Genomic DNA, 21,592 nt, shown 5'->3' on the forward strand with positions numbered 1-21,592 from the left:
GTTTAAGTTGAATGCATGGTTGAAAGAAAGTCCAATGATTGAATGGATTAAAATGAGTGCACAACAGACATACCTTGCAAATGCATGTGTCAGCATGTGCAATGTGTAACACACATATATGCAGGTGAAATGTCTATAATCTGTGGACTTGATGTAAACTACCTGTGTGAATTCTTGCCATGATGTGCCAGTGTGTCACAGAATGTCGGCCTAAGTAATCTTCCTGTTCACCCATGGGTGAGGAGAAAGTTTACTAAATAGTAGACTGCCCTCAAGAGGTGTAGAAGAAGAATAGTATCATGCAGCCTGTTACACTGTAAGTCCTGTGTGCGTGTGTGCACGTTTCCTTTTTTTGTGTCTTTGTTTTTAAACAGAGATCAATGTCTACTTTAAAGTGTACCAATACCCTGAGTATTATGTTTGCTGTATTTGTAGAATATACTTGAGACATGCCCTCTGCAAAATATTTTTTTGTTTCTTCTATTTTTATTTATTGGGGTATAAATGTGAATTTTAAAGCGTATACAAAAATAAAAATGACTTGAAATAGACAAATCGATCACCGAACAATTGTGTTATTTCCAAATTCGTCTTGAACAATAGTGATATGCAATGCGTTCACACAATCAGCTAACTGATTGACATGGAATTTCGATATCATTCATAAAAACGTACTTGTATAGCTAGAACACGCACACATCGGTACAAGCGCTTACGTAGGGCAAGTGCCAAAGTGTTATAGAGAAATGATCTGAATAATTGAAATATGTATACTTTCAGAGGCTATTACAGGTGAATTATTGCTGGGCTCTTTTGTATGTGTGTGTGTGTGTGTGTGTGTGTGTGTGTGTGTGTGTTCTAGCTGTACACAAATTTGATTTCCAGGGTATTGGTGCACTTAAAACCAGCTGTATTGAGTCAGATTCCATCAATGTGAGCACTCCAAGGTGTGGATCTTACTGTAATAATTGTTGCGTCAGTAGATGATCATAGATTGTGACAGTAGCTGCGTCATCAATGGATCTGTATAAGGAATGACACAGGTTTCCATGGTGCTAGTTAAAGACACAATATTTCTACTTCTCAACTTGTCATAAATCTTGAAGTCAATTGAATTGTAGGCATTTAATACCAAATTCTCTGTTCCCAAGTCAGGGAGTACACTGCGTGTATGCTTGGGGGAGACAAAATGAGCTGATTCAGTAAGATGGCCCCGTATGTTTATACAGAGGGTCAGAAAGTATGCAGTCATAGAATCAGTTCATCCATAACAGTTGCCTTCTATATCACCTGCACATCATTAAGTAACAAAGAGGTTACCATATGTCATTCTGTGCTAGTTTGAGCCCTGAGAAATATGTTTAGGGAGAGATAAGTGTTGGCTGTGATTATATGTCTCCACTTACCAGTGGAACTTTAAGTGAAATTTTCATTGGCGAAATATGTGGACATTCTTCAAAAGAAGGAAGATATCCTATCATTGTCCATGTAGTCGTCGTCAACAACAACAACAACAACAACAACAACAACAACAACAACAACAACAACAACAACAACAACAACAACAACAACAACAACAACAACAACAACAACAACAACAACAACAACAACAACAACAACAACAACAACAACAACAACAACAACAACAACAACAACAACAACAACAACAACAACAACAACAACAACAACAACAACAACAACAACAACCGTAGTGTTACTTTTGAGAACCACAAGATGACATGTATCAACCATGGCCATTTCTGCAAAGAATTGTGTGTATGTAAAGTGCATATGAAATGGTCCACTGATGTGAAGGCCTAGAGGGTTTAATGCATGGCATGGCAGACTTTGTTAGCTCCATCAGAGAAACCTTTCCCACATGCATTGATTGTGAAAGTATGAAACACAGCAAGGTAATATTCCTGTCATTTTTTTCTGAATGCAGTGCCATGTGCTTGTTTGCTTTACTTTTTTTTTTTCTAATTCTGGAGTTGGGTGTCAGACTAAACTCATTGTTATGAAATTACACATGATTATCTAATGGGCTAAACATTTTGATCAATGGTTAGTGTTAAAATTGATACATATTCCTCGCAGTTTGAATGGTGATTGCCCAAAAGAGAATGGACATACAATGTAGTGTATGTGTGTGTGTTTGTGGTTGTATACTTTATGTAAATTTCTGTGTGTTGTTTTTGTTTTTGCTTGTTTTATTTGGAATGGTGTGTGTGTGTGTGTATGTGTGTGTACGTGTGTGTATGTGTATGTAAGGTGTCAAAGCAATTGTTGCCATCAACCTCTGCCTTGTAGGCTCCTAGAGGTTAATAAAAATGCTTTGTCTACTCACTCAGTGATGATGATTTCAGTTTCTGCCATTACTTCAATTTATGTGCACTGCCCCCTAGTGACCAGCTGGGACCTATTCAGCAGTCTTTGATATGCAAATGTGTCATGCATCATGTGTTTTGAAGTACTGTAAAAGTGGATATTTTCGCGTTACTAATTTTTCGTGCTTGGCGGTGTCAGAAAACTTTCGTGTGTTTTTAATTCCGTGGAATCAAGACATCAAGTATGGAACATATGGCACGAAAAAATATTCATGTGCTTTTATTTTCACGCTAGCTTCTCGTTGCGCGAAATGCGTGAAAATTTCAACACCACGAAAATCTCCACTTTTACAGTAGATGGCCTCTCAATACATGAGCAGCTACCATACTGTATCAGATACCATTGTTAGAGCTGTAAAATGTGACTAATAATCACTGATGCAGATTGACTGATTAATTTCTGCAATGTGTAATAATAGAATGGGATCTAGGTGATTGGAACAAAAACAAAAGGTGAAAATGCATCAATGGAATGCGCTCACATGAAATGATATATCTTTGAATGAAATTAAGTTGAGAAGTATTATTTCTGATTGTCATGGAAACTGTATGCTCAAGCATGTTGTCCTCGGCAACACGAACGTTTAATGGTGCTATATGAGCTTTAAGCATTTGGATGGTAGTGTGTATAATGTGAGCAGTTGTCCGGAATTTGCAAATGCAAGTCGGAAGGAGACAGTGTTCTTCTTCTTGTATACTGTCCAACACCCCTTAGTAGGGGCCAACCGGACAGGGGGTTCAGGTCGGGACTTTGTGTTGTGTATGATAAGAGAGGAAAAAACAACAAAAAGGCTGTTGTTATCTTGCCAGTTGGATAATAATTGTGCTTGCCAAATAAAAGAGACGGTATAAGAGCTAGCTAGCTGGGACTGTGAAGATAGTACTGTAGTGCACTGTGTTGCATTGTGTGTGATTCAGGGATGAATTTTTACCTTGGCAATGTGTCGAAGAGAATGTTACTGGAGACCAGGCGAGGCCAAGAGATAAAAAGGAGTAGAAGAAAGTATATGTGGTGAACGTAATGTTTTGTGTGCAGCGAACATCTCGCGTAGTTATCAGGTATACAAGCAAGTCAGATAGTATAGCACAGAGTGTAACAGTAAGTGATGTTGATGTACCAAAGGACATATCTCACGGGTGATACTGGAACAAGAATTGGTAGACGGTGGGATGAGATGAGGTTTTTCAATCTTCATGAATATACCAGTCATCAGTCAGACTTAACTGAGTTGAAATTGATGGGGGTCGTGTAAATGTCAAATGGATTTTTTTTTTTCAAGCCCCACAAAAGTGTGCATTTACTGTACTGCTGTTGAATGTTATCTTACTACAGTTTGGAAGAAAAAATATGTTGAGGCAGTCAATGGGTCTAAAATATTGTATAGTTCTCCAACTTATCATTGAGTATGGTATTTGCTGGCAGCACAATCATGATAACATGGTATTTTTTGTTATGACATTTGTGTCTAGTAAACACACTAATGTTACACTCACAAAAGAGTGTTTTTTGTATCATTACATGGCATCATCAACAACAACAACAAAATCTCCCATATGAATTGCAATATAATGTCAGGAATATAAAAGTGGCATACATCAATTCAGAAATCAATTCCTTATTAAAAAGAGAAAGAAAGTCATTTGTCAATTTTTGTCATATGTGTCACTTTCAATGCTGTTCTCACAACATTCTTAGATGTGATTCAAGAATCAGTTTCCGAAGTCAAGTGACCCTGGAAGGAAACAGGTTGAAGTATTTCTTGAGATCTGCAGTGTTTTGCATATATTATGTGTTTTGCATATATTATGTTTTGATCAACTACATGACATGTTTGTCAGTGCACTGCATGTGTTTGCTAAATTTTAATGGCAGCATGAATTTTGCCCTTCTGCTGTATGGAGCACTGTTTTATTCATTTCTTTTCCTTTTTTTTGTTGTTGTCATGTTCAGCATAATCTTAAAACCAAACAGATCAGCTACTGATGTTGTAGCGTAAGTAAAGTCTCATCATTTAAAAAAAAATAAATAAAAACACAATAAAAACAAATAGCAATGTTCAGTCAGAATAGTTTATGTCTTAATGCATTTGAGAACATATTATGATGGTATAAAGAAATTACTTTTATTCTTTGTTTACAGCATTTGTAGCACAGGTCAAACTTATCAAATGAAAATTACTCTTCCTGGTACATTGGTACATGTATTTAACAATAAGATCTGAGCCCCAGTGTAACGTCTTACTCCCTTTGACTTTCTAAAACGGGTAACTTCTTTCTTTTTAGTGTGATGAATCAGACTTCTTGATAATTCATGTTATACCTATTAAACACATCTTCCATGTTACTAGCACATTTTTTTTTTTTTTAGTTAATTACTATTTGAGCGTGCTATGCGATTGAGCTTATTATTAATGTCCTGACCCATTTTCTGCAGGTATGAATGCACTTAGCTTCTCCTGAAAACTATCGTACATTCTTTATGTTTGTGTCCACAACTTCCTGTTGTTTCAAAACCAAGTCAGTAAGTTGCATTTCTAGAGTACATTGCTGCAGATGCTTATAATAGTCTTCAAGAATTTTTTAAAAAGTGACCTTGACAAGAATCATGACCAAATTTGTAAATTTCTGATTTGTTGTGGGGTTTTGTTATGATTATTACTTTGTTGCTCAGCATTAAAATTCAAGCCCTGGCATTTACGGGTGAGGGCTGGTTCTTTCTTCATGAACATGCTCAGTCAGTGTTGAACAAACATTACTCATCAGTCAAATACTTAAGAAATGATAGATTGCAATGTGATCAAAATAATCCATAGGGAAATAAGGATAGAGACACGGGTGCTAATAATGAAATTGTGCACAAGGTCTAGCAAGGTACGGTACATAGATAAAACTTTTGTCATGTGGGTTTTGCATTAAGACACTGGCATTTCCGGCTGACTTCATTTTGTTGTATTTTTAGAGGTATACCTACTACACTTCTGGTCCTACAGGAAGATGAGATATTTTGAATTATGTACTTTTCAGAGCTAACTTATAGAGAGTGTGTGATGTTTTTAAGCAAAAAAAATTATTTTCATTATATGTATACTCATTTCATTATGTTACATTGTTTTGTATTCCTTTGGGACTTGCTTGTGCATTGTTTCTATAAAAAAGAAAATGATAATAATCTTTTGAATGCAAAAGGGAATCAAGTAGTGTCTCTTAGTGTAGTTGAGTGGTGGAGTTACAGTGTTGTTACAGAACCAATGAAAAGATCAGACTCTTAATCCACTGTCTATAACTGAAGTGATGTGTACAAGAAGAGAGGAAAGGAAACCTGTGCAATAAAGGGAACCATTCCACTAGAAGGACGTATGTGTGTGCTTCGTTATTTGCATAAATACCTTTCTGCCAGTGGCTTCAGTGGTGTGTGTCCATGGGATTCGTACTTTCTAGCAAACCACTGGGTCAAAGTACGGCACTTGTGAATGTGTGGATTATGTATACATGTGTAAGTTTGCATGTTTGTGTTGGGGAAAATTGGTACATTTTCTTCCATTTTAGATCCATTTCTTTAATTGAATTAAAATGTCATTTTTCATTGGAATATTATCTGCTATGTGAAATACTATTACTTAGTTGCCCCTTTGACATGGCAATGGATTGTTAATGTAAGGCTGAATTTGATACCAACAGGCAACTATAACTGGAAAATACAATGTAGGTGTCATTGACATTTGGTTACTGGTCTGCATATTACAAAAAGTGATATAATGTTGAATCCACATCAAGTGGTCACTTTGTATTATGAAAGATATGCCATAAGTTTGTGTTTACATTATGACGGCATGGGAGTAAGGAATTATTCTGCCAAATATAGTAATGTTTGCGTTGTTAGAGCCAATAGGTGTTACAAGCAACTTGATGTTGGTAACTCTTGATAAGTTCACAAATTCCTTCAACATGCATGGTAATTTGGTATTTCCTCTCGCAAAATCGTGTGGCCAAGGTGCCAGCATTGCTGAGATCACTTTCTAACATACCCAGTATCTCTTCAATTTGTCTCCCTCTACAAATGAAATTTGTAAGATTGCAACTGCTGAACTATAATTTTAATAAACATATGTCAGGGAAAAAAAGAACCACGGGACCCAAACATGTCATCTAGAATTTCTATTGCTTTCCGGGCACTGACACTACCACCAGGCTGTCCCTAGTTGCCGGCAGTGACGTGCACGATGGGCTTGTAGAGGGAGACAAATTGAAGAAAACACACGTTTAACACCTTTACCCCTCTGCTTAATTATCTCTTGCTTTTAAGGCAGATCTTGTTTCTTTCTCGAAAGAAACGAGGGGACGAGGAGTTTAGTAATATTTTGTTTTACTTTGCATTCTCTGTGGAACATATCCCCGATGAAAAATACAGACTGATATTTCAGTCTCATTTCTACTTCTACTTTGTTGGTATTGGCTTCCTGCAACCACCTACTCTACGTGTAAGTAAACTGTAAAGGAGCAAACTTTATATTTCTTTCTTGATAAAGTGGTGGCTCTAAAAAGAGCCGTTTTGTGCTGGTCACAAGTTGGGCGTGACACAGTCGTGTGACTGGCGTCACATCTTATGCGGACTTGCCGGTCTTCTTGGGCAGAAGCACAGCCTGGATGTTGGGGAGAACACCACCCTGAGCGATGGTCACTCCTCCGAGCAGCTTGTTCAGCTCCTCGTCGTTGCGGACGGCCAGCTGCAGGTGACGGGGGATGATTCTGCTCTTCTTGTTGTCGCGGGCGGCGTTGCCAGCGAGCTCGAGGATCTCGGCGGTCAGGTACTCGAGCACGGCGGCGAGGTACACGGGGGCACCAGCGCCAACACGGCTGCCGTAGTTGCCCTTCTTCAAGAAGCGGTGCACACGGCCGACGGGGAACTGAAGTCCTGCACGGGATGAACGGCTCTTAGCCTTGGCCTTAGCCTTACCTCCTTTGCCACGTCCAGACATGATGATTTGTTGTTTGTAGTAGTGTCGACACAAATACGAACATAACCCAAAACCGCCTGCGACGAGCCTTATATACCTTGCCGGCAGATCCAAGTGTTCCTTGGGTCAATCAATAGTCTCAACGAACCAATGAGAGTGTAGCCTGCCTGCCGTCTTTATTCTTTCTGATAGCCGTTCAACACAGCATTTGCATATGCCGCCAATTCTCATTTACTTCGGGTTCAGACGTTTGATTTACGGTGACGCAGGAATATTACGTAATCATTATTGTCGCCTGGTACAACTAAAGGTGACGATAAGCGTTAGCGCTGTCAACTCCGCCCGCCTTTTTCTCACTTGATTCTCTCTCCCTCCCTCTCTCCCTCTCTCCCTCTCTCTCTCTCCCTCTCTCTCTCTCTCTCCTCTCTCTCTCTCTATCTTCTTCTCTTCCCCTCTTTCTTTTTTTTTCTAGCTCTCTGTCTACTTTTCAATCAAAGAATTGTAACCCGTAACGTACATAGATATTTCCACGCAACTGTTTTTAGCACTCAGAATAGTTTCATTCATTATTGCAATAAACATATGTTTTCCATTACTCAGGAAATAGCGGACTTTTATTGTCGAAATATCTATTTCCGAATATTTATGTGACTACTTTTTACGTGAGTAATTGCGTATCCATTGGTATATGTTTGTTTGTTTGTTTTGTTTTTTTTTTGTTCTTTAATGCTATATTTGTCACGCTCTTGTAGTAAAAGATGTGTTTGATGATTTTAATCCCGACAGTATTATCATAACATATTGTTGCAGATGGTTTACCAATGTTGTTCCAAGTAATTGACACCTACAATGTGACTTTCCTTGTCAATTATGACACAATAAAAATGTCGTCTTAAATATGGCCACAATAGTAGCAGCAATTAGAAAAGTGATAATACATGTACATGTATAAGGTACCAACTATACTCCTGCAGCGACGAATTATTTATTACCTTCTATATAGATTTTTCATTCTCTTATTCTCTAGCTCTTCTGGCGTCCCTGATTTTATCACACTCCAACTTTAATGCCTTTACTCTATTACCTGATACTCTGTGCGCCCCCCCCCCCCGCAACTCTACTCCCTATTCACTGACTGCTAAAATGACTCACCTTTCAATGTAGACTATGGCATTGCGCCTTTATAGGGGTTCCCGAAAGAACTACACTGGAATGTTAGAATTAGCCTTGGTTTACCTCATTCAGTTTTAAGCCGGCATCCACTGCTGTCAAAATACTTCAATACACATTTGTAGTATGTCATTATTGTGGCTTGTAATGTGATGTAAAATAGTCCAACAGTAGATTAGCTACATGAGTCGAACAGATTAGGACTCGTAAAAATTACTCGCGAAAAGTCGCTCATCATTCTCTGACATACCGTGAACCTTTTGCAAAGCCATAGATGAGAGTACTCAATCAGCAACTACTTTTCAATCAACATGAAGACGTCTAAAGTTGCTGTTTGTGATGCAATGTATATTTTCATTTTATGACAGTCGATCGTCCCATTCTCCTGATCAACCAGTGTTATACTGTAGACTAATCTGAATATATCATGCATCAGTATAAAGTTGATAAAGACAATCAAATTGTGCGAAATTATGGTCATAGTCATGGCAGAGTTGAACGAGATGTTTTTAATTTTTTCTTTCTAATTTATGAATAGATAAGTGCGTGTTACAGCATAGAAAAGGTGATTGTCATGTTTTGAAAATACACACGGTCAAAAATGAATACGGGATTTTGTAAACTTTTATTTTGATATGATAGCACTATTTCCAGTCTCAGGGGGAATAACCTAGTAAATGTCATTTGGGGGGATTCAGATTAAAAAACAGCAACACTATTTTCTGTTACGGTCCAAAATAATTATAAATATAACGAAGAATCAAGAAATAATCTGGTAATGCATTTTTTTCTTTTGCCAATAAAGAGTGAGTTTATTCGACTCAAATTTTCGGTGGCCTTACTCTTTATTGGCAGAAAAAAAACGCATTACCAGTTTATTTCTTGATTCTTTGTTATATTGGAGCCAATACGTGAATTCTCATCATGTTTGAACCTAGACTGTATATATATATATATATATATATATATATATATATATATATATATATATATATATATATGTATATGTATATATATATATATATATATATATATATATATATATATATATATATATATATATATATATATATATATAATTGGATTGAGTGAATGCAGAAACATGAGTAGAACACATCAGTAAAGTTTGAAATAAATCGGAATCTTTAAAGCTTCGGTACCGTCATCGCTGAGATAAGAAGACACGTATATATTTCTTGAGGTCACAGTCGGATAATATAAAGAGAATTTAAAACAGAAAAAAAAATCATATTTTCTTGAAAAGTACTAATTCCTTTCACTTTTTACTCACATGTGCATTGAGGGTAAAATGTAATTTCCCCATCATTCGGAATGAGATAATCTTTATGCTTTTCCATGAGAAAAACAAATGCAAATATCCGATATGTTGAATTCTCTTTCTTGTTATCGTTGTCTTACATTAAAATTTCGAATTGTTATACCGCAGTCTTCCAGTACACCGGAACTTAAAGATGCATAACTTTTGAAGGGATTTCCGATTTTCCTCAACTTTCATTGACGAGCTCTTTACTGGCATTCTTGCATTCACCAAAGTTCTTCATTCACATGTTTTCGGTTTCATTCTCTTGATGGGAAATCAAGTTTATGTCCCCTTTAGAAGAAAAAAAAAGATATATAATAATTTCGTTCTCAGACGTATTTTCATGTGCTGGGCAGATACAAAGTGCATTCTTTGTTTTGTATGTGTGTTTGGAGTTGTCACGACGAAATAGACGACCCCCCCCCCCCCCCGCCCAAAAAAAAAAGAAAAAGTGTGTGTATTGATGGACGTGTGAGAGGAACGCAACAAGTCTATAATCGTCTTGTCATCGCAGGCTGAAATACAGACAGATGTACTGTTTAAATACCACACTCTGCTACAGGTGTATCATTCATATCATGTTGTTCATTAATGTTAATGAAATAAGAATGTTTCATGTGGTTTAAAAAAGCCGAACTCAGATTACAATGTATGTGTCTTTTTAGATTAGGTCTGTATTACGATAGGGTCCTGCGGTATGACGCCACTGGAATGTTGGATAATACCCTTATTTTATATTCCACTACGTTTAAGGAACAACATATTTTTTTCAGATTATGAGAGGAGAGTAGCTTCGATTCTTTCTTGAATATATGGTGGCTCTAAAAAGAGCCGTTGTAAAGTAAATTTGGATGAACCAATTTACTTGGAGGTGGTGTACTTGGTGACGGCCTTGGTGCCCTCAGACACGGCGTGCTTGGCCAGCTCACCGGGGAGGAGGAGGCGGACGGCGGTCTGGACCTCACGGCTGCTGATGGTCGACTTCTTGTTGTAGTGGGCCAGGCGGGAAGCCTCACCGGCGATGCGCTCGAAGACATCGTTGACGAAGCTGTTCATGATGGACATGGCCTTGGAGGAGATGCCAGTGTCGGGGTGGACCTGCTTCAGCACCTTGTAGATGTAGATGCCGTAGCTCTCCTTTCGCCTCCTGCGCCTCTTGCTGGCCCCAGATGGGCGAGCCTTGGCCTTACCGGCCTTCTTTGCTCCCTTTCCGCTAGTCTTGGCAGGCATGATGATAGGTATAGTCTGTCGATTGAATCAACTGATGGTTGCAACGGGATGTGAGCGTTATTTATAAGAACTCGACGGGCGCAGCGGTACCAAGTATGCAAATGAAGGATAATCCGCCACGGATATTGGATCGATATACGCAAATGAGGGATCCGAAGAACAAGAAGCTTGTTGACTGCCTTGTGAGCTGACCAGTTGGGGCTTTACTGCTCATTCAAGGGGAACACTGCATTTCTTTTCTGTGGCGGGCGACCTTGCAATGAAACGTCTGTGAAATTTCAAACAGCTTGGCGGCAAAGGGTAGATAGCAAAACTGTTGGCAGCAATGGCGTCATGCAAACACAGTATATAAGCCCATATCTTCAAGAGTAAGTGTTGGATATCGGCTGGTAAGATAATCAAACGTACTCAAAATGCCAATTCGTCGCTTTAAAGGGGGTGGCTAGTAACTGATCAGTGGGAATCAGTGGGAATGCTGGGGGATGATTGTTCCAATCCTTGTGGGATTCATTTAAGAGTACATTATACATCTATTGTTGTGTGAAAATTATTTGCTTCAGAATGGTCTCATATTCAAGTAATGTGCAGTTTAATGTTTCCAGGTTAGCATGCCTGTACAGTGACGGAGCGATTGTTAACGGCCCGTTGCATCTTTAACGGTCCGTTAACAATCGCCTCGTCACTGTACAGGCATGCTAACCTGGAACTATTAAACTGCACATGACTTGAATATGAGACCCCTGGAGCAAACAATTTTCACACAACAATAGATATATAATGTACTCTTAAATGAATCCCACAAGGATTGGAACAATCATCCCCAGCATTCCCACTGATCAGTTGCTAGCCATCCCCTTGACAGTGCAGATTCAAACTTGACAGTGCAGATTCTAATAGCAGGAATGTAAAATCAAAAGGACAGTTATGTAAAAAACGCTTTTAGGAAGTGCTCTGTACGAAATAATAACGTATGTCGCGTCAGAAAGGTGTACATCCCTGTTTTTCTCTCACCTCCCTGGTATTACCCCGTTGTTCGTTGACTCTCTGTGACAAGACAGCTACTTCGATGAATGGGGGTTTCGGAGAGAAGGTACTCACGTATTTGTAAATTGGTAACTTACCACACATAACCACACACAAACTTCAGCTTAAACACAGACACACGTACCTTTATAATGTTTGAATTGTTACATTTCTTACACAGACATCGATATTCCGCCATCAATACGTTACAGCGCTTATCATACCTAACTACGTTTTTGGGGAATTCAGTAGAAACCTATATCACGAATATCACGCAAGAAGAAACAAATCTCTCAAAGCATTCGTGCACTTAGTAAGTTCGATGACCGATACGTACGACGACGGTGACACGACATTTGCTTCTGTGGCAAATGGGTAAGGGTTGCCATAGGGTTTTAGGTTTACTCAGTAGTTTGATGTGAGGATTAGAGTTAAGTTTATGTTTGTTGGTAGAATCCATGTTTGGCTTAGCGTGCAGATATTCCATACCCCCGTCACACTTATTCGGAATCAGCACGAATCAAGCAGAACCAGCCGGAATTAAAGATTTTCCAAATTCGTGCCATATTCGGGAGAAAAATTCAAATTCGAACTGTTTGGTAGGGAATGCTCATCGAATACTTGGAATGGACTTCGAATCCTTCTCGAATCATTCTTGCACATTCCGAATGAATTAGCTTTCGAATGCTGCTCGAATGTACTTGGAATGCTGTAGGAATACTCAGAATTCTGTTAAAATGGGATCAGAATCTTTAGGAAGCACTTCGAATGCCGCACGAGCGCGGTTCGATTGCTGCCCGAAGTCTGATGGTCGGAAAGCGTCTCGCATGCAGTACAAACTCATTTCGAATTGCGGTCAGAACGTTCCAGGAATGGCTACCAAATATACTTTGAATGTTCAAGAATTGAAACAGAATGCAGCCCGAAAATTTGGAATGCACTTAGAATGTACTTAGAATGTAACGCGAATGTCCCGTGTGTGTCAAGAATGCCGCCGGAATGGTCTCCGATAGCGTATAAAATGGTGATTTTCACCAGTCTCAACCCGATCATCCTTGGACCATATTGCTTTGCTACAGATTGCTGTCCTCCAGCAAGACCTTCTTGAAAGAGAGTGTCTAGGCTAGTTACCCCCTGGGCAATTACCCCAGACCTTTCCCGTGACCCTAACCCTACTCCTAATCCTGAACCTAATCCTAACCCTAACCCAAACTCTAACCCTAATAAAGCTGACCCTAATCGTAATCTTTACTCTAACCTTTTCACTAACCAGTATTTAACTGGGGTAATTGTATGAGCATTTGAGCATTTGAGATATTTTGGCAGAATTTGAGGTACAACACCGTTCCGATTCTCCCTCAAATGAGATCAGATTGTTTCAAATGCTCTTAGAATGCCGTCAGAATATTTAGAATGCCGTAGGAATATTTAGAATGCAATCAGAGTCCAGTTAGAATACCCTTCGAATAAAAATCGATATTTCTCCACTTCGAATGCTGCTCGAATGTTTTAAGCATGCTTAAAACATTCGGGCTGGCCACAAGAATGGGCCCGAATGTTCGGAACGCACTCAGAATGTCGTCAGAATTTTTAGAATGCACTTCGAATATGCGAAGGCAGGAAGAATTTTCATTCCAACGGCATTCCGGCTCATTCTGCCTCTAGTGTGACGGGGTATAAGGAGTGCCATAGGGTTTTAGGTTTACTCAGTAGTTTGATGTGAGGATTAGAGTTAAGTTTATGTTTGTTGGTAGAATCCATGTTTGGCTTAGCGTGCAGATATTTCATGGGAGCAATCGTCACAGGAGCGAATGTCATGGAAATGCATATGACATTAATAGTGCTAAGGGTGACGTATATCTCCATTTCATGGTCTTAATTATAAACAGGTTTCATTATATCAATCGTCTGCTGTCTTTACTGCAATTGCTGGCCCAGCAGTTCTGGGACAAGATATACAGCAGAACGTCACAGTTACAGATAATATCTGTAACTGTTATTATATCAACATGAACTCCGAGCTCACTCTCGAGGAGAAACTTTTAAGACAATGCATTGATTCGTTATTAGGACAATCGCTTTATTTAGTGGATTTCAACTATTTTATAATGTATAACAAAAAGGGAAAAGGAGGTGCCGGGCATGGGAAGATGAATGAAAAGAAGAGTGAGGAAAGACCGGAGGATAGAGCGTATAAAGAAAATACAGAAAAGAAAAGGATAGAGGGTGAAAGAACAGAGACAGAAAAATTAAACTTCACTGAGCACAGAGACTTTGAATCATTATTATCTTTAGAGACCCAGGAGCAGTAATCGTCTGCAATTTAAGTTAGTGAGGGGGTGTTTATTTATTGTTTTTTAAGGAATTATCCTTACGATACGATGCCGTTTGCTCTATTATGTGATTATAGTCATTATCAAAGTTTATTTTTCTTCATCGTACTTCATATAATGAAAATGGGCAAACATTTATGTTTCACATGAATGTCAATGGTTGGGAAATGCCTTCCAGACATTTGGGGATGAACTTGTTTCAATTCATGTGACAATACTTTTGGAAAACTGATAGAGAATTGAGGTATATCTTAATTTCTCGCCGGTGCTAGAAAGGGAAGCACTCTATTTATTTTCTATATTCCCAAATGACTCGCGAAATCACGACATGGAGTTAAGTTGTAATGGCTAGTCAAGGTAGAGTAGTCTGTTTGGGGTGTGATATCCCTTGTGTTGTATGACTCCTTTGGTCGAGAGTTCGCGCAGCCGGTGAGCAACCTCATTGTAGGGGTAGCCTTTCTCCAATAATATGGCCGCCGCACCTGTATGGATGGGGAGAATAAAGGGTGCACTTATACTTCGTTATTGTAAGAATTCTATGACCGGCGTGTAAACCAATAAAGAAGTGTGATAGACAGAATGATAAACACTACGAAACAACGATTATGGTAGTCGCAGAAAAAAAAAAACAAACGATTACGACAGTTTGCTTTGGAAGTCAAACACTCTCTCACGACAGACTTTTCCCGTATTCTTAATTCGAATTTCGTCCAATGACATACTAAAATCATATTCACATAGAAACAACTGCACCCGAAAAGGTAATAATTTCAGCTTCACCAAAGCAGCTGCACACACTAAAAAAAATGAAAATAAAATAACAAAGGCGTAACATACTACACACGCACGCATGAAGACTCGGCATTAGCACAATACAGTGCGTATAAAAAAAAAGATAATGATAATAATTGTCAGCTATGGAAAGCACAATGTTGGTTGTGAGAAGAGAGGAACAAATAACCTTTTTTCCTTGTTGTTTCATTGTTCCTTCATGTGACACTCAAACTTGGAAAAGGGCAATTTGTCATTGTTGTCTTTAAAATTCCTGTGCTCAGTCATGCATGACATTTGTCAACATTATTAGGTATCAATGGAAAGAGGAAGAGTTCCTCTTTCCTCACAACCAACATTGTGCTCTCCATAGCTGACAATTAAGAAATGGTAGCCCTCCAAAGTTGGATTACCTTTTTTTTATACGCACTGTAGTTTTCGATTTTCATCAACACTCGGCAACGATGACTGATGGCGAGCGTCCAATCATTCATATAGGCTTATGAAAAAGCTTACTCTATATCTTGGTACGCATACCTTTACGTTATATGAAAATGTTGCTTCTCATTTTGAAGAGAAAAAAAAATCATTGCGAACCGCAAGTACAGTATTGATAAGAGTAACATCAGTGTATTTGAATATGGGTATATTTGTTTATATGTTCATGAATGTTCATGAAAGGAAGATGGCAAAACCCCAATTGACTTGAGAACAGGGAAAGGGTATTATAGGGGTGGTTTGGTTTGATTTGGCTTATTTCTGCATTCGAACAATATAAATTCAAACTCAAATTCCAAATATACAAGCAATGATAAGTACTACACAAACAGAAAAAAAAAAATATGGGCAATAGCATTATTACACAACAGGATAGTACAAAATGTAAATAAGATAAGAAATATAGAGAATGGAAAGAGGATGGAAGTTTCACCTGATACGAACGGAGTAGCCATAGATGTACCGCTTAGTGGGATTGTGGCGTCATCACTCTTGTAGTCCAAGCTGAGTATATGAGATCCCGGTGCGAAGAGGTCGACGCAGTCGCCGTAGTCCGAAAAAGAAGTCCGGAAGTCGTTCCGGTCCGAGGCAGCTACCGTAATAACCTTTGACCATCCAAATTATAAAGGATTGGTTTGAAATTGCCACCAACATGTCTCTCACTTATTCGCTATTTGCTCTGTACAATAATATACTCAACCTTGACCAAACTACGTGTGGCCCGAAACACACAATTATCACTATCTGTGATAACACTGAAAAGTAAAAGTCATTGGACAGCATGCTTTAAATCATATTTTCTTTCTCAGTAACAACAACAACAAGCAATTAAATCTTCGTATTATATATGATACAATATCATGTTCCAAGCAAAGTACGTGTGATTTACAATACATTTCACATATTTGCTAACAATATTTATAACAGGAGCGAATTGAACTGAATGCACGCGTGCACGCATGATGGGCTTACCTCTGGCATTTGAGCCGGTGAACGGGTGCAAGAGTCCGTGTTGCTATTGCTGGCTGCGGCGACCAAGACGCAACCGCTGTTGAAAAGTTCCCGAGCGGATCGGTTCAGAGTCTTCGACGCTGTGCCGCTTATCGACATCGACACCACGCACGGTCGCTTCCGGTTCAGTTTCACCCAGTTCAGTCCTTGGTATCAAAATCAAAGCAAAAGATATTCATGATGATCATCGGTACAAGGCCGAAACGGGGGTTTCTTTACAAAGTGTTTCGTCTTCAAGTGAAAAGGCGTTCCATGTTCGGGTTGACTTTGAAACGCTCGTACAATAAACTGCCGGGTAATCTTGTCATGTTTCCATGCTTTTTCATGAAAACATCAGTATTTTCTTGCTTGAATAGTTGTCACCACGACGACCGTCATTGCTAGGAGGTAACCATGACACTGGAAATTTGTGATTTTGAATTTATTTAAAAAGATGTGCTTATAATTGGCATATTTTGGCGTTTACAGCATGTTTTATATAATGTTTAATGAAAACATGTTCTTTTAAAGAAAGTAATTCGTTGCCATGGCAACGGCTGAAGACACCATTTAGAAAAATGGCAACAGGTGGATTCGTGTTCAGCACCTCCAAAATTGCACATACAAAGAAATGAAACTCTTCAGGAAATTTTAAGAACTCCCAAATATTAAGACAACTCGCCGTCTGCTATATAAACAAAGTGGTTGAAGCTTCTTAAAAACATGACAATAGACATGCAATTCATGTAATGTCAAAGGTTTGCATGTTCACATTAAAAAAAAAAGTGATATCGGTCTCAAACAATGCTGAGTAGATGAGTCGCTGATGTCATCTCGGCATAATATCTTAATTGTTTGACCCCCCCCCCCCCCAACAACAACAACAACAAAACGTTTCACTAAATCATATTTTCCCTGAGAACAACAACCTTGTCCTTCATCAATTATGACGTTCTCTTTCGGTTGTCAATTATTTCGACGGAGATATAGGCCCATTCATCATTAATTTAGATATAACGAAGATTGTGCGTAAGCAGGGTTTAGACATAAAATCGATTCAGAATCGCGTCAGAATCGAGATATTTACAACAGAATTTCTGAAATACAGTATTTTGTGAAAAGAAAAACACTCCCAGTAACATAATGGTCTTTAGTTGAGGTTGCTTTGGCAGTTCTTGGTGGGAGGACGACAACAGACAGAACGGTTTAATCATCAAAATTGGGCAAATTACAAGAAGTTGTCTATGCTGTCATTGTTATCGCAGTCACCGTCGCAATCATCATCGAAATCATCAATGTAGTTTATGTTGGGTTTTTTTTTTGTGTGTGTTCGATGGATCCCATCACAGGAAGACATATTTTATATGAGGTACAACATTCACTGAATAAAAAAAATCGACACCTCATTCCCCTGATCACACGCGAGACCGAGTTTCTTTGGACATTTGAAAAAAGAAGAAGACATTTTAGGCATGTGATATAAATCGATACCATCTATAATGCTGGTGAGGTCCAAGTTACGTACCTCTAATAACTCCCGACACAGATCCCTTATGGTGACCCCTTATGATCCGGATGCCATAGACGTTGGCCTTCTTAGCGACCCCGTATTCCGTTCCCGCCACGATCCCGGCACAGTGTGTCCCGTGACCGTCGATGTCGAATCCCTGTCGAATTATAAACATACAATCTTTGTGTTTATCTCCGAAACATCATTAAATCAATACAAAGAAGATACATATTATGATATCTCAAGTTTCATGACAAAAACCTATCAAATATACATGTATATTCTATGAAACGTTTCGGTGCATGGATAGCCTATTTTAGATAATTACATGCAAATAATTGACACTCATGCTATTCATCATCTCGTCATTGCACAGCTGTTCTTTAGCCGAATTATTAATGAGCTAATGGGAGATATGAGCTAAATGAATTGATAAACGTGAAATACATTTCAACAAGTATTCAAAAACTTACTCAAGACAATGGCCACGCCAATCGACGTGTAAAGTAATAAAGAAAATAGCTAGCCATCCAAAGCAACCGTGGAATAAGAACATCAATTTTTTAATGCCAATCCGTTGTTTTTTAACACTAATTCAAACCACAATAACTGCGTACTTTTGCACATTTTTGTGTAGTCTTATGCTGTATGTAAATTGAGATTTATATCCTTGATGTGGAAATTTGTGAAAGTGGAAATCATCAAGATAATATCAATGCAAAAATACATCCCTGCTTAGATGTCTGAATTTCAATCTGTTTACAGGATTCAACTGATAATTCTTTTCAATACCAAGGATGAGACACATCCGTTTGATCACTTGTAAAGACATCTATAGATTGAAGCTAGAATGTTGCACTTACTGAACCACCGTAGGCATCATAGGCGACATGCGCCCGTCCCGCTATGTCTTTGTGAGTTGGCCTCAAACCAGAATCCAGAATGTAAACGTGGACTCCATTCCCACTGCCTGTTTAAGCGCGGAAGACAAACACGAATCGGTTGAGATGAAATCAACAGGGTTCACTCATACCATATTTCAAACACCACTCACATCTAAGAAAGAATATACATGGTGGTACCGTCCACCACTGAACGTTATACCACCGTGAAAACCTTCAAAGAATACAAAATCAAACAACAACTAGAATCGGAATTTGTCAACACTGACAAATTAGGTGATGCGATATATTCGGAAATAAATGCTTTGAGTTCTGATATCAATACAGATGACCCGATCTGTTTCATCTGTTATTAGGGGCGATTGGTCATGTGATCTTGAGATTCTCATCCAGAAAAGGCACCTGTCAAACCTGTCATGCCTACAGATTTAAAATGGAAAGGGCATATTATGCTATAAAAGAGACAAAATGAAAATGTTGTATCTTTCAACCTCATTTTCACATACAAGATGGCGTCTGAGGAAAAAGCCATTATCTTGATGAAATGATCCTCTTGACAAGGTCTATATCTGTGCAAAATATGGGAGCAATATGCCATGAATTCAACAAGATATAAGACGAAATTGGTTTGATCCTTAACCCTACTTTAGAAAGCCAAGATGGCATCTGATTAGAAAGTTGTTATTTCATGAAACGATCCATATGACATGGGCTAAATGTGTGCAAAATATGGGAGTGATAGGGCATGTAATTACCACGATAGAGGACAAAGTAGTCAATGACTCTTGACCCTATCTCGCACAGCCAAGATGGCGTCTGAGTCAAAAGTCGTTGTATATGAAATGATCTAGGTAACATGGTCCATACATGTACAAAATCTGGTCCCAATTGAGTATTTAGTAAGCAAGATACAACATTAACTGCGTGTGTAAACTATTTTAATTTCTGCTTCTCCGCATCTTATAAAATCTTTCCAAATAATTTTCTTGCTTTGAGTGTTACACCTCTCTATCTTCCTCTATGCATTTTGTTTCTTTCTTTTTATATTCTTCTCCACACACACATACTTTCTTTGTTTGCTATTAATAACTCTGTCTATGTTATAAAAAGGTTGTTCCTATCACCTCTACCCACTTACTGTTTATTTCTATTTGCAATTGCTGTTTTTTAAAGAAACTTTTGTTTTGTCAGCGTTTTAGTGTCGTGTTTCCCTTGGATACATGCAGCACCCATCTCACCATTGATGAAGAATTTGCCATCGAGCCGGTTGCTGCGCTGGTCGATGCGATCCAGCCCCCAGTTGGCGACATCGTTCTCGAAGGTTCGATCCTCAGTGACGAGGACAGCTTCCTGCGAAACCACACCATCTTCCTCCACGTACTCCACGCCCTCCATGTTTCTTACCTACGATACCGTATACCATCATCAATACACAATTCAAATAGAGAGGTACCACCTCCCTGGTTCAAACAAGCTCACTATAAATAAAGCCTTTATGCAAAGTTCCCTTTACAAAACACTCCTCAACCAGACAAGTCCCAGAAAACATAATTATCTGATTTAATGCTGTATTCATTATTTTTCCTCTATTCTTTTTTTCTACTACCAATTGTCTGTCTGCCATAAAGTAAATTACGAGTTTATGATAAGCATTTGAGTCCTGTATTGCTCAACAATGATTACAAAATAATTTGTAAAGATTTTCAAAAGCCTCATAACCAATTGCTGAATTCAGAACTTATTCTTGAAATGGCAAGAAATAACTTGGTAAAAGATTGAAGTTCCTGTCTCTACCTCAAAAAGGCATTTATTTCGATTTCTTTCCGATTTAGCGCAGGTTTTATGAATCGAAGCAGTTGTATTTGACATCTGACATATTTGAAACAGTTCTATTTGACATTAACATCTCAGATAATCTATTATGCAACGGATTTCAGAGCTTCTAGTGTAAATAAGACGAGACGGTAAGTGACGTGAAAGAGAGGCAAGTTAGTGAGACGTTATGTGATCGAGAATGCTGTATCCTGCACCTAAATTCGTTGCGAACTCTCTATTTTCTCATAAATTAAAAGAATAATGATTAATCTTTGGACTCATTAAATTGCTCATAGGGAATATATAAAGGAACAAACTATTGCGGAGTTATATAGGTATCAGTTATCACGAAAAGGCATTGATAGGCCCGATTGAAAAAAGACTTTCAGTCACATTTCTCACTTCAGAAAGAGCTTTGTTGTCAAGTTCCGTCATCAGGACAGTGTTATCGCCATGGATTTGGTCAATCACTTTCGCTTTTTGCAGATTCAGCGTCTGAAACTTGGACTCAAAGACAGTCATCCATACATCCACATCGTGACCCTTCTGCAAAATGATTTAAAAAGTATAATTATACTTACACATTCACACACACATGTGTGTGCGTGCGTGCGTATATAGACATCTATCATGTATGTGTTGTTTAAAGGTTTGTATGGTGAAGTATAAAATGAGGGAGAGAGGTTT

General features: G+C 38.5%; 3 protein-coding genes across 3 annotated transcripts; all 3 read right to left on the reverse strand.

Moving 5' to 3' along the window:
* Positions 1 to 6,988: 6,988 nt before the first annotated feature.
* Positions 6,989 to 7,363, reverse strand: LOC140230965 (late histone H2A.2.1). The gene has a single exon (XM_072311112.1). The coding sequence runs from the start codon at positions 7,361 to 7,363 to the stop codon at positions 6,989 to 6,991; it is 375 nt and encodes a 124-aa protein (XP_072167213.1).
* A 3,331-nt stretch (positions 7,364 to 10,694) lies between these two features.
* LOC140230976 (late histone H2B.2.1) lies at positions 10,695 to 11,063 on the reverse strand. The gene has a single exon (XM_072311123.1). It carries the CDS (start codon positions 11,061 to 11,063, stop codon positions 10,695 to 10,697), a length of 369 nt encoding a protein of 122 aa, XP_072167224.1.
* Positions 11,064 to 14,767: 3,704 nt separating this feature from the next.
* On the reverse strand, positions 14,768 to 21,349 carry LOC140230986 (aqualysin-1-like). Its single transcript, XM_072311135.1, has 7 exons — positions 21,308 to 21,349; positions 20,329 to 20,494; positions 19,052 to 19,158; positions 18,204 to 18,345; positions 16,661 to 16,845; positions 16,122 to 16,293; positions 14,768 to 14,901 (listed from the first exon to the last, which is right to left on the reverse strand). The coding sequence occupies exons 1-7, from the start codon at positions 21,338 to 21,340 to the stop codon at positions 14,768 to 14,770; spliced, it is 939 nt and encodes a 312-aa protein (XP_072167236.1). The 5' UTR covers positions 21,341 to 21,349.
* Between the last annotated feature and the right edge of the window lie 243 nt (positions 21,350 to 21,592).

This window comes from Diadema setosum, chromosome 1, assembly GCF_964275005.1.
Source record: "Diadema setosum chromosome 1, eeDiaSeto1, whole genome shotgun sequence".
NCBI lineage: Eukaryota > Metazoa > Echinodermata > Echinoidea > Diadematoida > Diadematidae > Diadema > Diadema setosum.

What these genes read in the sequence shown, in the direction of transcription:
- LOC140230986 (XM_072311135.1), bottom strand. Translation starts at nt 21,340, where the DNA reads ATGACGGAACTTGACAACAAAGCTCTTTCTGAA. An exon ending in TGGCAAATTCTTCATCAATG is followed by an intron (nt 19,159 to 20,328) that starts GTGAGATGGGTG and finishes GCGCTTAAACAG; the next exon opens with GCAGTGGGAATGGAGTCCAC. An exon ending in GGCTACTCCGTTCGTATCAG is followed by an intron (nt 14,902 to 16,121) that starts GTGAAACTTCCA and finishes CCATCCATACAG; the next exon opens with GTGCGGCGGCCATATTATTG.
- LOC140230976 (XM_072311123.1), bottom strand. Translation starts at nt 11,063, where the DNA reads ATGCCTGCCAAGACTAGCGGAAAGGGAGCAAAGAAGGCCGGTAAGGCC.
- LOC140230965 (XM_072311112.1), bottom strand. Translation starts at nt 7,363, where the DNA reads ATGTCTGGACGTGGCAAAGGAGGTAAGGCTAAGGCCAAGGCTAAGAGC.